This window comes from Muscardinus avellanarius (genome assembly GCF_963383645.1).
Source record: "Muscardinus avellanarius genome assembly, chromosome: 1".
Classification (NCBI taxonomy): domain Eukaryota; kingdom Metazoa; phylum Chordata; class Mammalia; order Rodentia; family Gliridae; genus Muscardinus; species Muscardinus avellanarius.
This window is the reverse complement of record NC_137786.1, coordinates 54,376,387-54,397,673: the sequence shown is the minus strand read 5'-3', so window position 1 is coordinate 54,397,673 and position 21,287 is coordinate 54,376,387. Positions and strand designations below refer to the sequence as shown.

Sequence of the window (21,287 nt, the reverse complement as noted above, 5' to 3'; positions counted from 1 at the left end):
AAACATTCAATGTTTCAGCTTCTCTGAACTTTTCAGAATTCCCTAGTTATACCATACTCTTTCCAGACTGTTCCTTTAAGTATTTCTGTTTTCTGCCTAGAATCTCTTTTCTTTTTTATTTGGCTAAATCTTAAAACCCATCTCAGATTTTATGTCCTATAAAAATCTGTTTCTTACTTTTTTTTTTTTTTTTTTTGGTGGTACTGGGGTTCCTGGAAGCCCTTCTACCTCCGGGTTACACTCCCAGACCTATTTTTATATTTTTATTTGGAAACAGGGTCTTCTAAGCCAGCGCACGTGGCTGGCTTCGAACCTGTGCGATCCTCCTGTCTCCGCCTCCCAAGCGCGGGGATTACAAGCGTGCGCCACCACGCCCGGCTGTTTCTTACTTTTTTATGTAGAATCATTCCTTTCTTCATAAGAACTTTGTATAAAACTTGATTATGGCAATAATCATGATTGTAATAGCTAACAAATATTGGCTCTATTGTATCAATTTGTTTTTACGCTTATTTCATTTACATAGATGTACACAAATAATTTACATTTTTACTGCAGTACTAGGGATTAAACCCAGGCACATTCTACTTCTGAGCTACATCCCGAACCCTATTTTTTTCTTCTTTATTTGAAAACAGGGTCTCAGTAAGTTGCAGAGGGCCTAAGTAGTTGAAGCTGGCCACAAACCATGATCCTTCTGTCTCAGCCTCCCGGGTACTGGAATTACAAGCATGAGCCATCATGCTTGGCAGTAATTTACTCTTATGACATTGTTTCCACATTATCTTGCAGGTTATATACTGATGTCTTTTCTCAAATGGACCCAAACTAACTTACTTATTCATCTTCAGATTCCTACTATGTGAAAGTATGCCTGGGTAGTATAAGTGCTCAGAAAACATCTAGGTATGAAAAAAAAGAATGTAAAAATATTGCACTTTGGTACTTAGCATTGAAGATAATAGATCATAATTGTTCTCTGTGAACATAAGGAAGAATATAGTGTGAAGAGAATGTGGGAGTCATGAGGAAGTTACTTTCTTTTTTCTGCATAACATGTTATAGAGAATTCTATATACATGTCAGAGGATTGGGGAAACCTGAAGAAGACGAAAATGGAATAATCTGTCTAAGATGTTTTGGCTGATATTATTGGTTGGTGGCTCTGCCTTTTGGTGTTATTAAGGGCAAAGTGACAGAATGTAATAATGTTCATCATAATATTTAACATAAAAATAATATTTAGCATAAACAATAGAGGCAAAATAATGCGAGAAAGGACTGCTATCGACTGGAAATATAATGCGTTCTTTGTGTGTTGTCTTTATTCTTTTTGTTTCATTGACCTTTTAAGTGAATTTTTCAAAACGATGTATCACTGTGTTTGGTATAGGAGTGTGTTACTTTGAATCTCACCACAATATAGAATCACATGACACCAATAAAATTCTAAAAATGATGTATCACTTTGTACATTTTACATTTATTACTATAAATACTTTAATCATACATTTCAGTAGCCACTAAGACCATAGTTTAATATTACATATTATTTATATGCTTTAAGTGAATTTTATTGAAACTTTTTTGGTGACTATTTGGCTCATATAAACATAAAAAATGCTCACCATATAATCTAATTGTTAGACCTAGTCTTTATTGCCAAACTACTTAGCTTTGTCAGATTGACTGTCTGTCAATAACAAGTCTGACTTTATTTTTTAAGATAAAATAAGCTGGGCGTGGTAGCACACACTTGTAATCCCAGCATTTGGGAGGCCGAGACCCAGAGGATCGCGGTTCTTGGACAGCCTCAGCTACTTAGTGAAGCCCTCAGCAGCTCAGTGAGACCCGGTTTAAAAATAAAGTATAAAAAATAGGGCAGGGAGTGTATCTCGGAGGCCGAATGTCCCTGGGTTCTATCCCCAGACCCCCCCAAAATGATTAAATATGCATATTAATACCCTCTATGACAGCCACTTCACTTTTAAATTCTAACTGTGAAATCGATATATAGATGTCTTTAGAAACAGGGAGCCTGGTAGACAGGCAGTGTTGCCAGGCTGAAGTAAGCATCCCTCTCTTAATTTTTTTTTCATTGCTCTTAAGTTTTTTCCCAGGGTCAGGACTCTCTTGGATTACCCCTTTGCTTTATTCTGGAGACTTTTAATCAAGGGGAAATGTGTCGTAATATGATTTGGAGTGCATGAGGTGTATGCTTTCTTTTTCTCAAAAGTTAAAGTGGCAAAAGGGAAAGGCAGCTGGGCAGCCGGTGGATTGCCTGTGTATTCTCAGGCAGAGCAGTTTTAACAAAGGCACTATGGAATTGAAGACTTGGAGATGGACTCCTTGTAACATCTATATCTACATGACCCATGAAAATTCTTAGTTGACATGCTCTTGAAGATTGCTGGAACGAGTGGTTACTATATAATGTAGTAGGCAGAGCACACTGTGATCACAAGATCAATCGACTTGACACCTACAACATACTTTTTGGTGCTTTAGTGAGTATATCAGTACCTTCTCTAGATCTTATATTCGAGAGTGTCCCAAACACTTGCAATCCCATAGTTTACTAATTGAAAGAGAAGAGAGGGAATGAGGATGTGAATGAGCAGAAGAGAAGGCTATGCAAAAGAAAAAGGAAAATCCTTTCCTCAAATGTAAAATGAGCAGGATGAAGAGTTTGAAATTCTAAAAACAGGTAGAGGGTTCTCCAGGGATTTTAATGAGTTCAGCAATACTCTTGGTATTGATGGTTGTTTCATTTTTTATTGAAACTTCATTTTGGTCTATTGGTTGATAAATAAGTATGCAATTAATTATTAGTTTCTGCCCTAGCAATATTGACTAACCATTATTTATATACAATAAAGGAGGACTTTTACACTTAGATTTTCCTCTAGCTTATAAAAGTTTATTTTTACCCCAAAATCTTTTCATTTCTAGCATAAAGTAAAAGTCAATAAAAATGTTCAGTCTTTTAAATGTATTTCTTACTTTCTCTTGAGAAACTCTAAATACTTTTGGTTTTAAAGATTACACAAATATGACAAAACTTAAATATACTTCAACATTGAATTGGCATTCTATATATAATATACTAAAATATGCAGTGTTTCCTTAAGGACTCAATCCTTCTGTATTCTGTTTATAATGCAGTATAGCATTAGAATCAGCCTGAATGACATTAGAAAATTGTTCTCTTGAGCTATTCATGTATCTGTTTGTAAAGTAACTTAAAAAGATTTATATTATATCCATACCAAATTGCTGGTATGCAGTTGGGCTAAATATGTAACAACAGCTTAATTCCCATTGCTATATTAACTTGTCTTAAAAATAAAACAAAACAAAGCAGAAAACCAAGAACCTATGCTAGAGTTGAAAGAACTCCAAATAACGCTTTATAGCTCAGAATACAAAATGTAGTCTGTGGCTACATTAAGAAAGTCCTCCAGCAAGTTCAAAAGACATTAGGAATAAAAACCACCCATTTGCTTTTTGTAGCAGCAGTAGCAAACTGCAAACAAGCTAGAATAGCTTCAGAACAGCATGCGAGATGGTTTTCTGGAACTTTTGATGACACGAATCCACCTTAACCTTTCTTTCTTACTGGCAGGTGTCCTCCTGGCTTGCAGCCAGAGGCTGAGAGCGCAGTCAGCCCACTGTGTCCCGAGTGTGGACTGTGCTGACACTCCAGCTGGCTGCTCATAATTGCACTGATTGTGGGCTGACAACTCGAGCTGCGGGAAAGAGATGTGATGAATATACATACATTATTTCACAAATTGGATCAGATTACACATTTCACCTCTTTTTTTTCTCCTCCATAGATATGATATCTGCACTTATAAAAATAAGCCCTGTGGAACACTGGGTAAGTTTTTTTTTTTTTAAATAAAGGGAGGATAATTTAGATTGTCTTTTTGGATCAATGACTTTACTCATTATTATTAATTTGGTCATTTTTATTTCTGATATATCTGCAGATACCCCCTAAAAAGGGTTAACTTGACCTTTCTGGATATATCACTTATTAGAAAACAAATGTAATGAAGATTATATAAATTTTGCATATCATTAGCCCCCCCTCAAATGGAGTGGTGATTAAAAGATAACAGGCGATGATTAAAAATTACCATCTAATAATTATAAGTCAAAGCTATCACTAATTTTCATATAATACATCTCCATGGTGTATTTTCTAAAAATGCCAAGGCTGTTGAGAGCAAATGAAATCAGCCAACATTTTGAAATTCCAAGCTGGTAAAGAAAATAGTCTGGGGAAACTTAAAGAGGAGGCATCAAGAAAATACTTCTTTTGGTATCATTTTGTGAAAGAATCTATTCCCCCAAATAAGTAAGTTGTTCTTGAAAAATTCTAATACTCAAAGAATAAAAAGCCATTTCATAAAATAGTATAGCCAGAGGTAGAAAGAAGATAAAATTATCTTGCTTTTCGAGAGATATTTCAGCATTACTCTATAATTTTAAAAATAGCATTTTGTTGCAGAGCATAATCTCATATTGGTTAAATGTTAACTGCAAATACAAATGGGGAAGGTAGCTTTCCAGTAGATTAAATGATTAAACAACTAGCATTATTTTATGGAGCAGGAACTTTTTTTCTATGATTAAGTTTTTTTAGGGCCATAGAGACCTTTTATAGATTCAGAAGTTAAGCGACTGATTGATTCTCTGGTTCCTCTATGACAAATCTTAATTTTCTTATTTGTAAAGAAATAGTTTAATTAGTTTTTATGTACATATTAATCATTTGGGGAAGATCCAAGTAAAGTTAATGTAGGAGGCTGTGGATGTAGCTCAGTGGTAGAGGACTTCCCTAATTCCCTGGGCTCAATTCTCAGTATAAAAAAATTAAATAAATAAAATAAAATAAAATAAAGTCAATTTAGGAGAGTTGATCCAACTTCTTGAGGAGGTCAGTGAAATATCTCTAGATATCAGAGACTATAATATCTCTTGATGATTTTTTGTGTGTGTGGTACTGGGGTTGGAACGCAGGGGCTTTCTACCTCCGAGCTACACTTCCAGACCTACTTTTTATACTTTATTTGAAAACAGGGTGTCACTAAGTTGCTGAGAGCCTCACTAAGTAGCTGAGGCTGGCTTCGAACCTGTGCAACCCTCCTTCATGTCTCAGCCTCCCAAGTGCTGGGATTACAAACTTGCACCACCACTCCCAACTTATCTTTTTTTATTAATTTTTTATTGGTGCATTGTATTTATATATCATAATGGGGTAAAAAACTTGTGTAGGCGTAAATGCATACATCACCCAACCAGCCTCCACCCAGTCCCCACCTCACTCCCTCCCATGCTTGGTTTAGTGGTTGACTTCGATATGAATAAGTATATCATGCGCTTTAAAGCGTTTCCCTCTCCCCACCTCTTATCCCCACAGTTAGGTTGCCTTATTTGCTTCTCTATAGGATCTCCTTTTTCACCTGGAGTTCCTCCTATGACCCTATTCACCTTAGCTTTCACATATTAGGGAAAGCATTGATCCCTTACTTTTTGTGACTGACTAATCTCACTTTGCATAATGTCCTCACGATCCATCCATTTCCCTGAAAATACTGCAATTGTATTTTTTTATGGCTGAGTAAAATTCCATCGTGTACATATCCCACAGTTTTGTAATCCATCCATCTGTTGATGGACATCTTGGCTGGTTCCATAGTTTGGCTATGGTGAATTGTGCAGCTATGAACATAGATACACATGCATTAATTTGGTAGTTTGGTTTCCTTTCTTTTGGGTAGATACCCAGAAGTGGTATTGCTGGATTGAATGGTAGATTTGTTCCCATTCTTCTGAGGATTCTCCATACTGTTTTCCAAAGTGGTTGCACTAATTTGCAATCTCACCAACAATGTTTTAGAGTTCCCTCTTCTCTGCATTCTCACCAGCATTTGTTATTGTTTGTGTTTTGAATGATTGCCATTCTAGTTGGAGTTAGGTGAAATCTCAGGGTAGTTTTGATTTGCATCTCTCTGATTGCCAATGGTGTTGAGCATTTTTTCATGCCTTTATTGGCCATTTGAATTTCTTGATCAAAGACTTGGAAATTAGACCAGAGAGCTTAAGGCTCCTCGAAGAGGGCATAGGTCCAACACTGCAACACATAGGCACAGATAAAAACTTTCTCAACAAGACCCCAAAGGCACAACAAACCAAAAGGTGAATCAATGCGTGGGATTGCATGAAATTGAAGAGCTTCTGTTCAGCAAAGGAAATTGTCAAGAACCTCAATCGAGAGCCAACAGAATGGGAGAAGATTTTTGCCACCTACCCCTCCGATAGAGGACTAATATCTAGAATATATAGAGAACTCAAGAAACTCAACACTAAAAAAACAAATCATCCAATCAAAAAATGGGCAAGTGAACTAAATGGACACTTTACAAAAGAAGAAATTCAAATGGCTTATCTCTTGATGATTTTGCCTCCCCTCCCATGCCATTTCCTTAAGATTTATGGCTAAAGAAGAAACCCCAATTAGCATATGCCAAACATTAATGATGGAGAAGATTGCTAGTTAACATACATAACATGGAAAGAGCTCTGTTTGTTAAGAGAGCTCACTCACCTCCAAGAGATCCCCTCTGTAGTGTTTTAGGTTAACAATACTAGTATAAGGAACTGGAAACTGACTTTGAGTATTTATGTGTTTCCTTTTCCAGCTTAAGCTCTTTGTTCCTCAATTCTCTTATCTATACAGTAGGAGTGATAGCTGCCCATTTGCTACAGGAATATTGTTAAAATAATTTAAGGAATAAAATATAAAGGTGTGTAGTAAAGAAGTGCTATAAAAATGAATGGATTTGATGTAAAAGCCTCTATACTTTTCCTTAACTCATCCTTTATTATAATGTGTTTAAATTCTGTAATTACTTAACTAAGTGATAAATTAATTTTAAATACAATAAACACTAAGCTTCAAAACAAATATTCATATAAATTAAACTTGTACTTTTTAGTATATATTCATGAGGAAATATGTATATATGTGCATGTATATCTCTTTTTGTCTCTGTCTCTATATATACTCTACTCTTTGAAGGTAGATATTTTTTACCTGAAATATACTGTTTATTATGACATTATTAATATCACTCCCTAGTATATTTGTTGTCATTATTGCCAAAATAGAATCAACATATTAACAGTTAGGTATATGTCAGTGCATGTTCAAGTTCCATATAAATTATGTTTCAAATTATAAATTATTACATATTATTTTTTGTGCTATCTCATAGTGAAAAACAGTGAACTCTATGTGTGGTGTGCGTGCGTGTCTGTGTGTGTGTGTGTTGATCTTTATCTGTGGAAGATATATTTTAAGTATGGGATCAAACAGCTTATTACTCCAAATAATATAATTAATTGATTCCTTTTTTAGTAACTTTCTGTTAATTTTTTTTTTTTTTTTTTTGGGTGGTACTAGGGATGGAACCCATAGGCTTTCTACCTCTGGGCTATCTCCCAGACCCGTTTTATACTTTACTTGGAAACAGGGTCTCACTAAGTTGCTGAGAGCCTCACTAAGTAGCTGAGGCTGGCTTCGAACCTGTGGGATCCTCCTGTCTCAGCCTCCCAAGTGCGGGGATTACAAGCGTGCGCCACCATGCCCAGCACTTTCTGTTAATTTTTATACTTATTTTTGCATATTCTCTTGCTTAGCAACTCTTATGAATAATCATAATATGACTAAGTAGGCTTAAGGGTGCAAACTGTGGCCATCAAACTAAGGAAATCTAAATGACCCAAATAATAATCAAACTCAAATTAACACAATCACACATAAGAACTTGACAGCTTCAATTTTATAGGGAACCAAAAAAAATGGTAGGAGTTTGTGAAAATACAGTGGTATTTAAAATACTCTAATTTTAGTCAAGATTTACCTTTATGTTTCAAAAAGTAGCAGTTATTTTTCAAATATATTCTTTCCTAACTTGTTATTTTAGCAGAGTTAACAATATTATATCAGATATCAGGAATAAATCTATGTTTTTAAATACATCCTGGAGAGTCACTAAGAATTTTCAGTTGAAAGTAGAGCCACTTGGCACATACCAAAAACAACACAATAGCAGCGATAACAAAACCCATGGAATAATCTATTTTGAGAAATATAAAAAATGTCAATTTAGCAACCATTATACTTAGTCATTCTTTTTATTTTTTTAAACCACATTGGCTCAAAACAGAAACAGTGTTCAGTGTGGTCTTGTTCCTCCCATATGCTTGGCCACAGTGAATCCAATAGCTTAAAGCCAGAAAATGCACCAAATTTTTTTGTTCTGTTTTTATTCTTTGTTCATGTTTATGCACCTGTTTATGTCGGGTTTTTTTCCAGTGAAGATTGAAAGGGACATTTACTAAATATGTTTGATTAGAAAAAAAACATTCCCCAGTGGTCTTCTTTTTTACATCCTCTTTTTTAGGTTCCAAGACCTCTAAATGAATGGAAGGGCAGGACAAGGGCATTATCAGTATTTATAACAAGTCTGAGTCATAAACAGCTCCCTCCCTAACTCCTGCCCACCCCATGCTAAATGGGGAGAGGAAAGTACTGGCACAGCCAGCACTAACCTCAACTCTGTTTCCGTGTAGTTATTATTTTGATATTTATATTAGAAAATAAAGAGAAACACTTTCCAGAGCTCTCTTGTCAGTAAAAAATAAGGATTGAATAGTGTTCACTGTTCCCAAATAGTACCACAGGGAAATTGTACCTAGCACAGGACATTGATAATTGCACTCTGTAACTATTTATTGAATTGCAATGAAATAACTTTTGGTAAGAAGGTAATTCTTAACATTTGAGTGATGATAGTAGACAACTAACATATAAAATATTTTTCCTTCAAGTCTTCTCAATAACTTTTTGTCTCTGTTTGGCATGTTATGTATGCTTTGGCATCTATTTCCTTATAGTAAATGACATTTTTTTCTTTTGCACAAAAATTCTTTTTTTTTTTCTTCTAAGCACTTTTTTGAAGAGCCTACTAATTCACAGAGCATGATATTTGTTTGGAAGTATTAAAGCTTTTACATACTAAAATTCCCAAGGGGAGAATACTTCAAGTAACATAGCATTTCATTAGCATTAGTGAATTAACACCATAGTTTTTTTCTTTATTAGTACAATTTTAATGCATTGGAGGAGGGTGGGGGAGAAGAAAAGTACACTGAATGTGTGAATGGCTTTCCTCCCATTAAAATGCTAAAAGAAATGTTGCATCACTATCAGGACTAGTTTCAGAAGACTTTTTTTTTTTTTTAAAGAAAAGTGTAAAAACCTCATCTTTCAGTTCTCCTTTTTCTCTTTTGAATCATTCATTTTGTTTTTTATAAAAATGTCATTTTAAAAAACCATTCGGGATCTTCCCCCCCTTTTTGGTAACTAAAAAGTTGCTTGTATATTTTTATGAACCCACTAAACTTAAACAGATCTCTTTAGAAAAATAATGTGGATATATTTTGCTTTCTACAGCCTGAAGAATGTTAAAATAGAAATGCTTTCTTGAATTCCCTCTTCTGGCTCAAGTTACTAGGTGGTCCCAAGTTACCAGAAGTAAAATTTATAAATCTAACCCCTAGTCTAGACATTTTCCAGCACCGACTGCAGTTCAAAAAATATTAATGTCTAGCCGGCAAAGTGAAATTCCCCCCAGTGATTTTGCAAATGACTAGAAAGTTAACCTTTTGCCAACTGCTCCTTCTGTGCATGGAGGTTATTAAAAAGAACCCAGGCATTTATAAGTATGGGCTTTTTAAGATTGAAACACCTTGGCTTGACCCTTTGTGTCTCTTTCTGTTTACCCAGGCTTGGCCTCTGTGGCTGGAATGTGTGAGCCTGAAAGGAGCTGCAGCATTAATGAAGACATTGGCCTGGGCTCAGCTTTTACCATTGCACATGAGATTGGTCACAAGTGAGTGAGTTTGAGAAAATCAAAATAAATGGTAGAACCCTGCTCTTTTGAGCAACTCGTGACTACTGTGTGGAAAGCCTGTGCTCAACTGTTTTTACAGCCTCTCTGCCTGATTTCAATAGAGAAAGTTATCATGTGGGGCATCGGGATAAATCATCTTAAGAACTGAAGACTTGTAAAATAACCTTTGCGATTCAATACCAGTGTCTTAGTAGTGAAATGCACTTCACTTCAATATTATTCTATGCATGTGAAATGCCTTAGCTATAACTGTCTCCTCAACATCCAGTTCCTCATAAAGTCCAGTTGTTTCAATGATCATTCTTTTCCTCAGGTGACAGTACATATATGTTTTAAGTCACTGACACTAAGATGGACATTTAGTTTTCACTCTTCATATAGTTGTGACCATGCCTTTTTCAGGCATTAAAATTACACAACTATTGCTATGTAACCAGTATTTTCAGGTGTGCATGCCTGCCATTGAAAGAAAAATAAAAACAACTGTCTTGATACAGGGTCTTACTAAGTTGCTGAGAGTCTTGTTAAGTTGCTGAGGCTGGCTTGAACCTGCAGTTTTCCTGTCTCTGTCTCCCATGTACTAGGATTATAAGCATGTGCTACCATGCTCAGCTAAAGCCCTTTCTTTATTTCAAACAGCAAGCAATAGTAAATGTAGACGTTTATTAACACACAAGGGAAGAAGTTTAACAGTTATTCTCCCTTATTTCAAATATTTGTGTCCCTAAGACTGAAAGATGACTTATCCTTAGTTTTAATGTGCTTCCAATGCTCTTATACAGGTACAAATTAAAGAGCCTCCAGTTCACTAATGGAGTAAGGTTTTCAGGAGAACACTTTCCCTCTAAAATATTAACTACTGACATTTAACACATAGTTGGTTTTATCTGCTAACAAGAAAATGAAAAAGAAAAATAATTTGAAAGGATAATCAAGTATTTTTAGCTAAAACACCACTGAATTTGCAAGAACTCCTTACATTTATAATCTTTTTTTTGGTAAAATGGATGGGTAATAAGGAACAAGTAAAAGTGTTAATTATATACTTGCTTCAGAAATAATTGGTCAGTTTTTGTAGTATTATTTTTTAAATTGTATCATATTGGGCCGGGCGTGGTGGCGGATGCTTGTAATCCTTGTGCTTGGGAGGTGGAGACAGGAGGATCGCGCAGGTTCGAAGCCAGCCGCGCTGGCTTAAGCGACCCTGTTTCCAAATAAAAATATTAAAAAAAAAAAATAGGTCTGGGAGTGTAGCCTGAAGGTAGAAGGGTTTTTCCAGGAACCCCAGTACCATCCCACCCCAAAATTGTATCATATTGGTACTGATTTGGGCTTAAATTAAAATAAGCATCAAGTTTCAAAATTGACTTAAGTAATACAAAAGAAGTCAATATTTTACTTTTAATGAAGCCTTAAAATTACTGGTATTCTAGTTACCATTGCAGTTAATAGCAGAGAAACAAAGCTGAGGCTGAGTTTCTGAAATCTAAGCACTAAGATCTTAAAAGCAAATGAAGAGATCTTCACCTATGAAATAGATTTTCTCAACTGATCAAATGATAACTTGAGCCGGACGTGGTGGTGCACGCTTGTAATCCCTGTGCTTGGGAGGCAGAGACAGGAGGATGGCGCAGGTTCGAAGCCAGCCACGCGCGCTGGCTTAGGAGACCCTGTTTCCAAATAAAAATGTAAAAATAGGTCTGGGAGTGTAGCCCGGAGGTAGAAGGGCTTCCAGGAACCCCAGTACCACAAAAAAAAAAAAAAAGATAACTTGACATATTGAAAAAGAGTACATTAAACACATCCTGACTCCCTGTCAAGGGTAAAAGAAATAAAACGATAGTAACATATCAACTAGACATGAAAATATACATAGCTTGTACATAGCTTGGAGAAAGAATGTCATGCCCCTGGGTTCATATTGTTGCTGTGGCTATCCTGAACCTGAGATCCTCCTGTCTCAGCCTACCAGTACTAGGATTACTGGCACGTGCCACCATGCCCAGTTTAGATAAAGCCCTTACCCAGGCAGTTCATCTTTAACTCACTAAAAAAATCTGGTTCATTAATGATTGTCGTAATCTTAAACAACCTTACTGAATTTAACAGTTTCCATTAGATTAAATTATATTGAAAGGTTTGGCTGAATACCATATAGTACCTGACAAATGTATGTGTGAAAGATTATATTATCTTATGTATTAACAGCTTAGTCAATATCCACACATGCATTCCAAGCCTCATGCTTTTTTTGTACCTAAATAGCATAAATGAGTTCATCTCTTTTTATGTCATTTAATTTTAAATAATTTTTATGTGGATCATATTGAAAATGGCATACATTCAGACTGTGTTTGGTGCCCCCCCCCACTTTCCTTTCTCCCCTTTCAACAATGAGTTGTCCAGGTTGATCATGCAACATTCATACTTTTACACATATTTGAATGTAGCTCCTCCATTAATTTTATATCATTTATTTAGATCCCAAATGGGCTATCTCTCTGGCTTCCTAGCTTTTGTTTGCTGTTTTGCCTTGTGGGTAAATCCTTTGAATTCTCCCTAAGGTGAATGTGTGGCACCTTATGTAGAAGAACTATGAAGTAGAATATATCTTTCAAGCTTTATGCGTCTTAGAGTAACTCTTTTAGAGTGAATTCTTGTTTTAAAGTGTCAGTACTGAAAATGGTAGAAGAAACTCACAAAATCCTTTATGTTGAGAGTTAGAAAAATCCTTTCATTCAAAAATGTTATTTGACGGAAAAAAAAGGCCTTTTCTGTTTGTGTGTTTTCATGTCTAGTTGATATGTTACTATCGTTTTATTTCTTTTACCCTTGACAGGGAGTCAGGATGTGTTTAATGTACTCTTTTTCAGTATGTCAAGTTATCATTTCATCAGCTGAGAAAATCTATTTCATAGGTGAAGATCTCTTCACTTGCTTTTTAAGATCTTAGTGCTTAGATTTCAGAAACTCAGCAGGTCAGCTTTGGCAAAACACATGCTATCCTTTAAATATGGTGACGGTGAGCCTGATGTGGTGTTGCATGCCTGTGATCTCAGTACTTGGAAGGCTGAGACAAGGGAACACAAGTTGGAGCCAGCCTCAGTTTCTTAGTGAGACCTTGTTTCAATCAGACTGGAGGTATAGCACAGAGGTAGAATACTCTTGGGTTCAATCCCCAGGACTATAATCAATCAATCAGTAAAGGGATAGCTATTCTTGAAAAATAAAACTGTAGTCATAGGACATATATCAAGTATATTTTTCAGATCAAGTATACTGAATTTTTTGTGATTTTTTTTCATTTAGCCATTTTTTTTTCATTTTTTTTCATTTTGTGATTTTTTTTTCATTTCATTTTTTTTTTTCATGTTAAGTGATGCGATGATGTCAATAGATTCACTATAGTGAAAATATCTGACCAGGGTTACTGAGAAGAGTCTCCACTGAGTCCCTAGACCGAATATTTTCTACCTTTTAAACGTGCATAGAGTATTTTAGTACTCAGCATATAGTTGTATAGGAATATAATATCCATTTAAAAATAGTTCTGGAGAGTCTTTTCATTGGCTAGGCCTTTGCTAACAGTTTTTCCCATCTTTTTGTGAGAACTAGAAATTAGTTTCCTTGTCAAATGAAAAATTGAGGTTTATATTATATTTAAATGACATGTCTAGCTTTAATGTAGGCTGTATGCCAAAGGCACTTAATGAAACCTTATAGGAAAGAATGTTCTTTGAAAGATTTTTTGAAATTAATTGTACAGTTCCCATGGGTTTTAGAAGTAGAAGAAATCATGAGATCAAGAAGGGAAGCAAGAACTCAACCAGACATCTAGTGTATAGAGAAAGCTACCTACTACATCCAGCTATGCAACAAAAACAGTATTAAAGAAAGGTGTTAAAGTAGTCATTTTAAAAAGGATTTATGTTGAACTGTGTGGGACTGAATTGACAGTATAGCTAAGATTTGTTTTTAAAATTTTTTTTATTGGTGCATTGTAGTTAGACATCTTTTTATTTATTTATTTATTTAATTTATTTTTTTATTGGTGCACTGTATTCATACATCATAGTAGGATACATACTTTTGTAGACATACATGCACACTTTTCCCAGTCAGCCCCCACCCAATCCCCACCCCATTCTCTCCCTATCCCTCCCTCCCATGCTTGGTTTAGTAGTTGACATCTAGTATTATGGCAATTTATCTAAAATTAAAAATGATAATCTCACATAACAGTTTCATTTGTCTGATACCAAGCTCTTAATGGGGTACAAGATGGTAGAGGCATACACATCACTCATTTAGCCCTCCCCCACTTTCTACCCCAGTCTCTCCCCCTTCCCTCCTTCTCATGTTTGGCTTAGTGATTGACTTTGACATGTTTGTGAATATAGGTCATGTACATTAGGGAATTTCCCCCTTCTCTCATCCCATCCCCTCAGTTAGGCCTCCTTATTTGCTCATCTATAGTTTCTCCTTCATCTAAAGCTCCTCCTATGAACCTTTTCCTCCCTAGCTTCCAAATATTAGGGAGAACATCTGATTTCTTGTTTTTTTCTGACTGACTAATCTCACTTAGCATAATGTTCTACAGATCCATCCATTTCTCCGTAAATGATGTAATTTTGTTTTTCTTTATGGCTGAGCAAAATTCCATTGTGTACATATCTCATAGCTTTGTAATCTATTCATCTGTTGATGGACATCTTGGCTGTTTGTATAGTTTGGCAATTGTGAATTGTGAGTCCATGAACGTAGATACACATGCATTAGTTTGGCAGTTTGGTTTTTATGCTTCTGGGTAGATACCCAGAAGTGGTGTTGCTGGATCATATGGAAGGTTCATTTCCATTCTTCTGAGGATCCTCCATACTGTTTTCCAAAGTGGTTGCAATAATTTGCAATCCTACCAACAATGTATTAGCTTTTAAAAGAAAGGAAGAAAGAGAAAGCAAGAAGAACAATATCTTGAACTTTATAATCTTGAAAATGTATACATGATGATGCATTTTGCTATTTTTTCTATTACTATATATATCTGATTTTTTCACACAAATAATGTGTAGGTCCTAAGATCATTCATTTTTAAGATGTGACAACTCATTTATTTTTGTTGACTGAACATTAACTGTTTTTTATTTTATTATGTTTTATTTGTTTTTTAATTGTTTTTATTGGTGCATTGTAGTCTTACATCTTAATGGAGTACAAGGTGGTATAGGAATACATGCACACATCCTCCAATTAGCCCTTACTCAAATCCCACCCCATTCCCTCCCCTTCCATCCTCATATTTGGCTTAGTGATTGACTTTGATATGTTTGTTAATGTTCATCAGGTATATTAGGTAACTCTGGTTTTCAGAGATTTTTTAAAATATTAAAAGTTGTATTGAAAGTTGTAAGGAAATATTTGTCTTGCTTTTAGAAATAAACATCAGTTATTTGTCTCAATAAAAGACACATTCTTTTTATAGAAATTGGCTAGGAGATTCATTTTTAAAAAAGGATAAATATGGCAAGGCTTCAGGAAAATTGTGAATTCAATTGCCTATGTTAGGACTATATTACCACTGTTATCTTTCATCTAAACTGTCCTCCTGCCACAAGTACTTAATGTCTTTAAATGCTTAAGCAGTGTGTTTTTATAATAGAAGGCTAATTATTAGAATATACTATGTTATTTGGAACTTTAATGCCTTTGTATAGTTTTGGTATCAGAATATGTACATCTTATAAAATGAATTACAAAGTATTCTATTGCCTGGAAAAGTTTGCTTTCCTTAAGTACACTTAAAAACATTCTGGAGGTATATATAGTTCACATGGAATAAATACCCATTTTGTGTATAGTTTGATGTGTCTTGACCAACATATATATATATATTTTTTTTTGTGGTACTGGGGTTCCTGGAAGCCCTTCTAAGACCTCCGGGCTACACTCCCAGACCTATTTTTACATTTTTATTTGGAAACAGGGTCTCCTAAGCCAGCGCGTGTGGCTGGCTTCGAACCTGCGTGATCCTCCTGTCTCTGCCTCCCAAGCGCGGGGATTACAAGCGTGCGCCACCATGCCCGGCAATATGTGTTATTAACATAACAAACAAGATGTCAACAATTTCATTTCCTGAAAAAAAAAATCCCCCTTTCTCCTTTACAGTTAATTTCTGCCTTTCTCCTCACTCCATGTCTCAGACAATCACAGATCTATTTTCTTCTACCTTCCCCCCCACCGCCCCTGACACCAGGGATCAAACCACTGTGAACTAAACACTTGGAATCTCACAGAATTGCCCAGGCTGGCCTCTAACTTGCAATCGTCCTGTCTCAGCCTCTGGAGTATCTGGGATTGTGAATGTGCACCACTGTGCCCAGCTCTGTAGTTTTGTTTAAGTGGACTTATATAGTTGATACTTTGTCTCAGTGTAATTTATCTGAGATTCATGTATGTTATGTTTTTTTTTTTTTGTTGTTGTTGTTTTGTTTTTTGTTTTTTTGGTGGTACTGGGGTTCCTGGAAGCCTTTCTACCTCCGGGCTACACTCCCAAACCTCTTTTATATTTTTATTTGGAAACAGAGTCTCTTAAGCCAGTGTGGATGGCTTCAAACCTGCGTGATCCTCCTGTCTCTGCCTCCCAAGCGGGAGGGTTACAAGCGTGCGCGACCATGCCCGGTGTATGTTATGTTTTTAAGTAGTTCATATATTTGATTGTTCCTGGTCTGAGGCTGTTAAACATAGAATTACTACGAACATCTGTGTATTAGTATTTGAATGCACACACGTGTTCATTTATCTTGGATGATATTGCTGGTTGTATGGTTAGTTTAATTTTTTAATAAACAGGTTTTTGAAATATACCATTTGACATTCCCATTAGCAGTCTACGATAGTTCTGGTTACCTCAGATCCTCACTGACATTTTTTAATATTAGCCATCATTATACACTTTAGTGGTATCTTGTAATGCCAATTTATTGATCATCTATTTTTGCTAAATAATGATGTGATCATGAGCATTTTTCATGAACTATTTTAAAATAAATTCTTTGAACTGTTTATTCAAATATCTACCCTTTAAAAATGTTTTTTTCTTCTTGTTTAGTTGTATTCTGGGTAAAAGTCTTCATCATATATACATAATGTAATTTTTTTTTTTGGTGGTACTGGGGTTCCTGGAAGCCCCTTTACCTCCGGGCTACACTCCCAGACTTATTTTATATTTTTATTTGGAAACAGAGTCTCTTAAGCCAGCATGGCTGGCTCTGAACCAGCGTGATCCTCCTGTCTCCGCCTCCCAAGCGGGGATTACAAGTGTGCTCCACCATGCCCGGCAGTATGTAAATATTTTCTCCTTGTCTCCTGCTTGTCATTTATTTTTAATGTCTTATTAAAAGCAGAATTACAAAGTTTTGATGATATCTAGTTTATAATTTTTTATTGATTGTGCTTTTCATGTTTTAAGAATTTTTTGCCAACTTTAGGATTGTGAAGATGTGCTATTATTATCTTCCTGTGAAAGTTTTATATTTTTAGCTTTTGTATTTAGACCCATTATTCATGTTGAGCTAGTTTAATGTATTATGAGAGGTATGGGTTAGGCTTCATTTTCCCCCCATGTGTATATCCAGTTATTTCAGCACAACTTACTAAAAAAGATTTGTGGATTCATTGTTTTGGTTTGAAGTTTTCTTTTTTCTTTTTAGTTTGGGCATCAGAATAAAATTAGTCATATAAAAAGAATTAGAAAGTGTTCCACTTTCTGGAAGAATTTGTACATATAAGATTGATGTTATTTGGTCTTTGAATGTTTGAGAGAATGTACTACTAAAGCCCTTGAGCCTGAAATTTTCCTATTGGAATATTGTTAGTTAAAATTTTAATTTAGATATGAGACAATAGTTCTAAAACTTTTCTTTGTAGTAATTATATAAAAATATTATTCCATTTTATCTGAATTGTCAATTTTGTTAACAATTTTGTTAATTGTCAATTTTTAGTCTCTCATAATTTGTATTTTTTAGATAAAAATGATATTTCCCCATTCATTCTTGATATTTAATTTATATTTTTCTTGATCAATATAGCTGTTTGTTTGTTTTGTTTTATTTTAAAAAAATCTTTTGATGTTATTGATTTCTTTACTCATTCTCTGTTTCATTGGTTTTGTGTGTGTGTGTGTGTGTGTGTGTGTGTGTGTGTGTGTGTGTCTGTGTTTTACTGAGAATCGAACCCAGGAATGTCCTACCTATGAGCTATACTCTGAGCTTTTTTTATTTTTTATTTTGAAACCAGGGTCTAACTAAGTTGTGGAGGGCCTTACTACATTGCTGAGGCTGGCCTTGAACCTGTGATCCTCCTGTCTCAGTCTTCCAAGTACTGAAGTCATACACCACTGCTCTCAGCTTGATTTACTCTTTATTATTTCCTTCCTGTACTTAATTTGGTTTTAATTTGTTGTTTGCTTTTTTTACAGTAGAATTTTATATCACTAAAGTCAGTACTTAAAGCTATAAATTTCCTTATAAGCCCATCTTTAGCAGTACCTCACCATCTCAAATATGCCCTTTTGCTGTATTTTCATTTTCATTAAGTTAAAATTTTTTGAATGTGCTAATTCTTCTTAGACTATAATCAGATAATATACTCTAATTTTAATCTTTATGATATTGAAACTTGCTGTATGGTCTATCACATATTCTATCTCGGTGAATATATCTTGTTTCCTTGAACAAGAAAATGCCTTCTGCTGCTATTCTGGTTATAATGTTCTAGTATTGTTAGGTGCATTTGATTAATAGTCTTTAGTGTTTCTATAGCTTTTTATTATCGTTGATCAATGAATGACTGAGACAAGTGTGTTGGAATCTCCAAATTCATGTATATATTTGTCTTTTTATCCTTAAGTTCTGTCAGTTTTTGCTTCATATGTTTCCAAAGATATCTAATTATGTTTACATTTAAGAGTATTATGTCTCAATGAATTAATCCTTTATTGTTATAAAAGGATAACAAGAAATGCAAATATAGAAATGTCACTCTTTATCCCCAGTAATATTACTTATTTTGAAATCTACTTTATATTGCAGTAGGGTGGCTCCAACTTTCATCTTATTGCACGGTACATCTTGTTTTAATCCTTTATTTTGAGCTTATAGTTGGGTTTTGCTTTTTATCAGTTAATTTTAATAATTTCTGTCTTTTAATTTTGTTAGTTCTATTTATATATAACCTACTTATTTATATAGCTGGGTTTTGGTGGATAATATTGCTTTTTCTAACTTTTTCCATCTATTTTGTTTCATTTTGCTCTTTCACTTAATTCAATATTTTAAAAATATATATTTTTTAGAATGTGTATACTTCAGTTGTTGGGTGGAATATTCTATCAGTGTCTTTTGGAACAAGTTGATTGTACTGTTACCAACTCAATGAGCACTTGTGCTCTTCATCAGAAGAATCAGATAAAGGCTCTCAAGCACAAGGGAAGTAGCACACGGGGGGGCAGAAATCCCAGGCTGCCTTGACATATGGTGCAGAAACACAACATCTTGATGTCATCACGTGTAGAACACCTCTTTTTCATCATGCCTCTGCATGTGACACATGCTTAATTACCATCATGAGTCTCTGCCTCAGAGTGTGATTTTCATTCTTGGTATCTTTTCTGACTACATAGTCTTTGAAGACTGATTTGACTTATCAACCGCCCATCTCCTGCTATGTTATCTTAGTTTTATAGCCTTGAAGACTAGTTTAGTCTTTAAATCTCAATTTGCTGATATATTTGTTAACCCTTTAAGACTGAAGGTTAGCCAAAGTTGCTGTCTCAATACTATTCAGGTCAATTATATCTGATATATTTATCAGTTACTTTAAAAAGTGTATTAGCATTTTCAAATATAAGAGTGGATTTGTGTATTTCTCCCTGAAATTGTGTTAGTTATGACTCATGTTTTGACATTTGGTTGTTAGGTGCCTGGGCACTAAGGATTTTTCATCTTAAAGAATTCACCCCTTTATCATTATGTAGTGTCATTGTTTATCTCTGAGAATTACCCTTTTCCTGAAGTATGCTTTGTTTGAAATTACTATAGCCCTCACAGTGCATTAGTCAGCTTTTTGTCACGATTACATGATATTTGAGGTAAACAGCATATAAAGAGAAGAGATTTACTTGTGCTCACAATTTTGATGGTTCCAGCCTATAATTTTTTGGCCCTGTTGCTCTGAATCTGTGAAAAGCACCATATTATGGCAGAAGCACAACTGCTTACCTCAGTCAACAAAAAAGAGAGGCAGAAAGGGGTTGAGGTTCCAGTTTTCTTCAAGGTTATTCTCCCACTGATTTAAGAACCCTCCAATAGGCCCCATCTCTCAGAAATTCTACTACCTCCCAAAGCACCATGGGCTTAGGACCAAGCCTCTAACACAAGAGCCTTTAGGGGTCATTTAAGATCCACACCAGACTTCCGGGAAGATGGCGACCGAGAAAAGCGGGGCTTAAGAGCCCCACTAACAACAAATCTCCATTACCACAAAATCAGCGCCTTTCAAAGCCAGAAAACAACATCACCAGAGAAACAACAAAAAAAAAATCACCAGGCTCCAGAGAGAAAGCGGACTGAGAACAGAGCCACAGAGGAGATCCTCACGCCCGAGGACGTGGCCTCAAGCCCGAGGACGTGGCAGCAGCGCCATACTGCCGGCAGCACCCGAGAATTCACGGGACGGCCACAGCAAGCCGAGGGGAGCCGCTGCGGAACAGCCAGGCGGGATTTCTCGGCGCAGAGAGCACCTAAAGCTCCCAGTGGCTGAGCTCAGCACACGCTGCAGGGATTCAGAGTGGAAATCAAAACCAAGAAAAAAAACGCCAGCCCCACAGCCGAGGGCGTAGCAGCGGCGCCATAGTGCCACTGGCGGCAGCAGCACCGAATTCACCGAATTCAATACAGCTACATCTGCGTACTCAAGAACAGTGAGTCAAATTGTGGGCCACAGTGCAGAAATCCCAGTACTGTACTCACTGGGACTTGACCCAGTGGGAGAGGGGCAGTGGCAGTGATATCACACCATAGGAGAATGTGCAACCTGGCACCCCCCACAGTCTAAAGCAGCCTCTAGCGACTCTCTGGGTTGGAGACTCTGTGATAAAACCCAGTAAAGGAGTAGTGGGGTCTGAGATACTACTGACTCAAGATCCAGAGCACCTTAAGTGAAGTCATAGTGACCCAAGGGAAGAACCCAGAGAAGGGACAAACTTCCGAAATCATGGGAAAGAGGAATAATACT

The 21,287-nt window shown here is 35.8% G+C and overlaps 1 protein-coding gene across 1 annotated transcript in view; it reads left to right on the top strand.

Annotated features, from left to right (window-relative positions):
* The window catches only part of ADAMTS6 (ADAM metallopeptidase with thrombospondin type 1 motif 6), a gene marked incomplete at both ends in the record, with an annotated part of 308,213 nt that overhangs the window by 124,572 nt on the left and 162,354 nt on the right, over positions 1 to 21,287 (top strand). The window contains 2 exons of the mRNA XM_080703170.1: positions 3,840 to 3,883; positions 9,866 to 9,971. Coding sequence (XP_080559296.1) covers positions 3,840 to 3,883; positions 9,866 to 9,971 — 150 coding nt within the window. The remainder of the gene's footprint in view (positions 1 to 3,839; positions 3,884 to 9,865; positions 9,972 to 21,287) is intronic.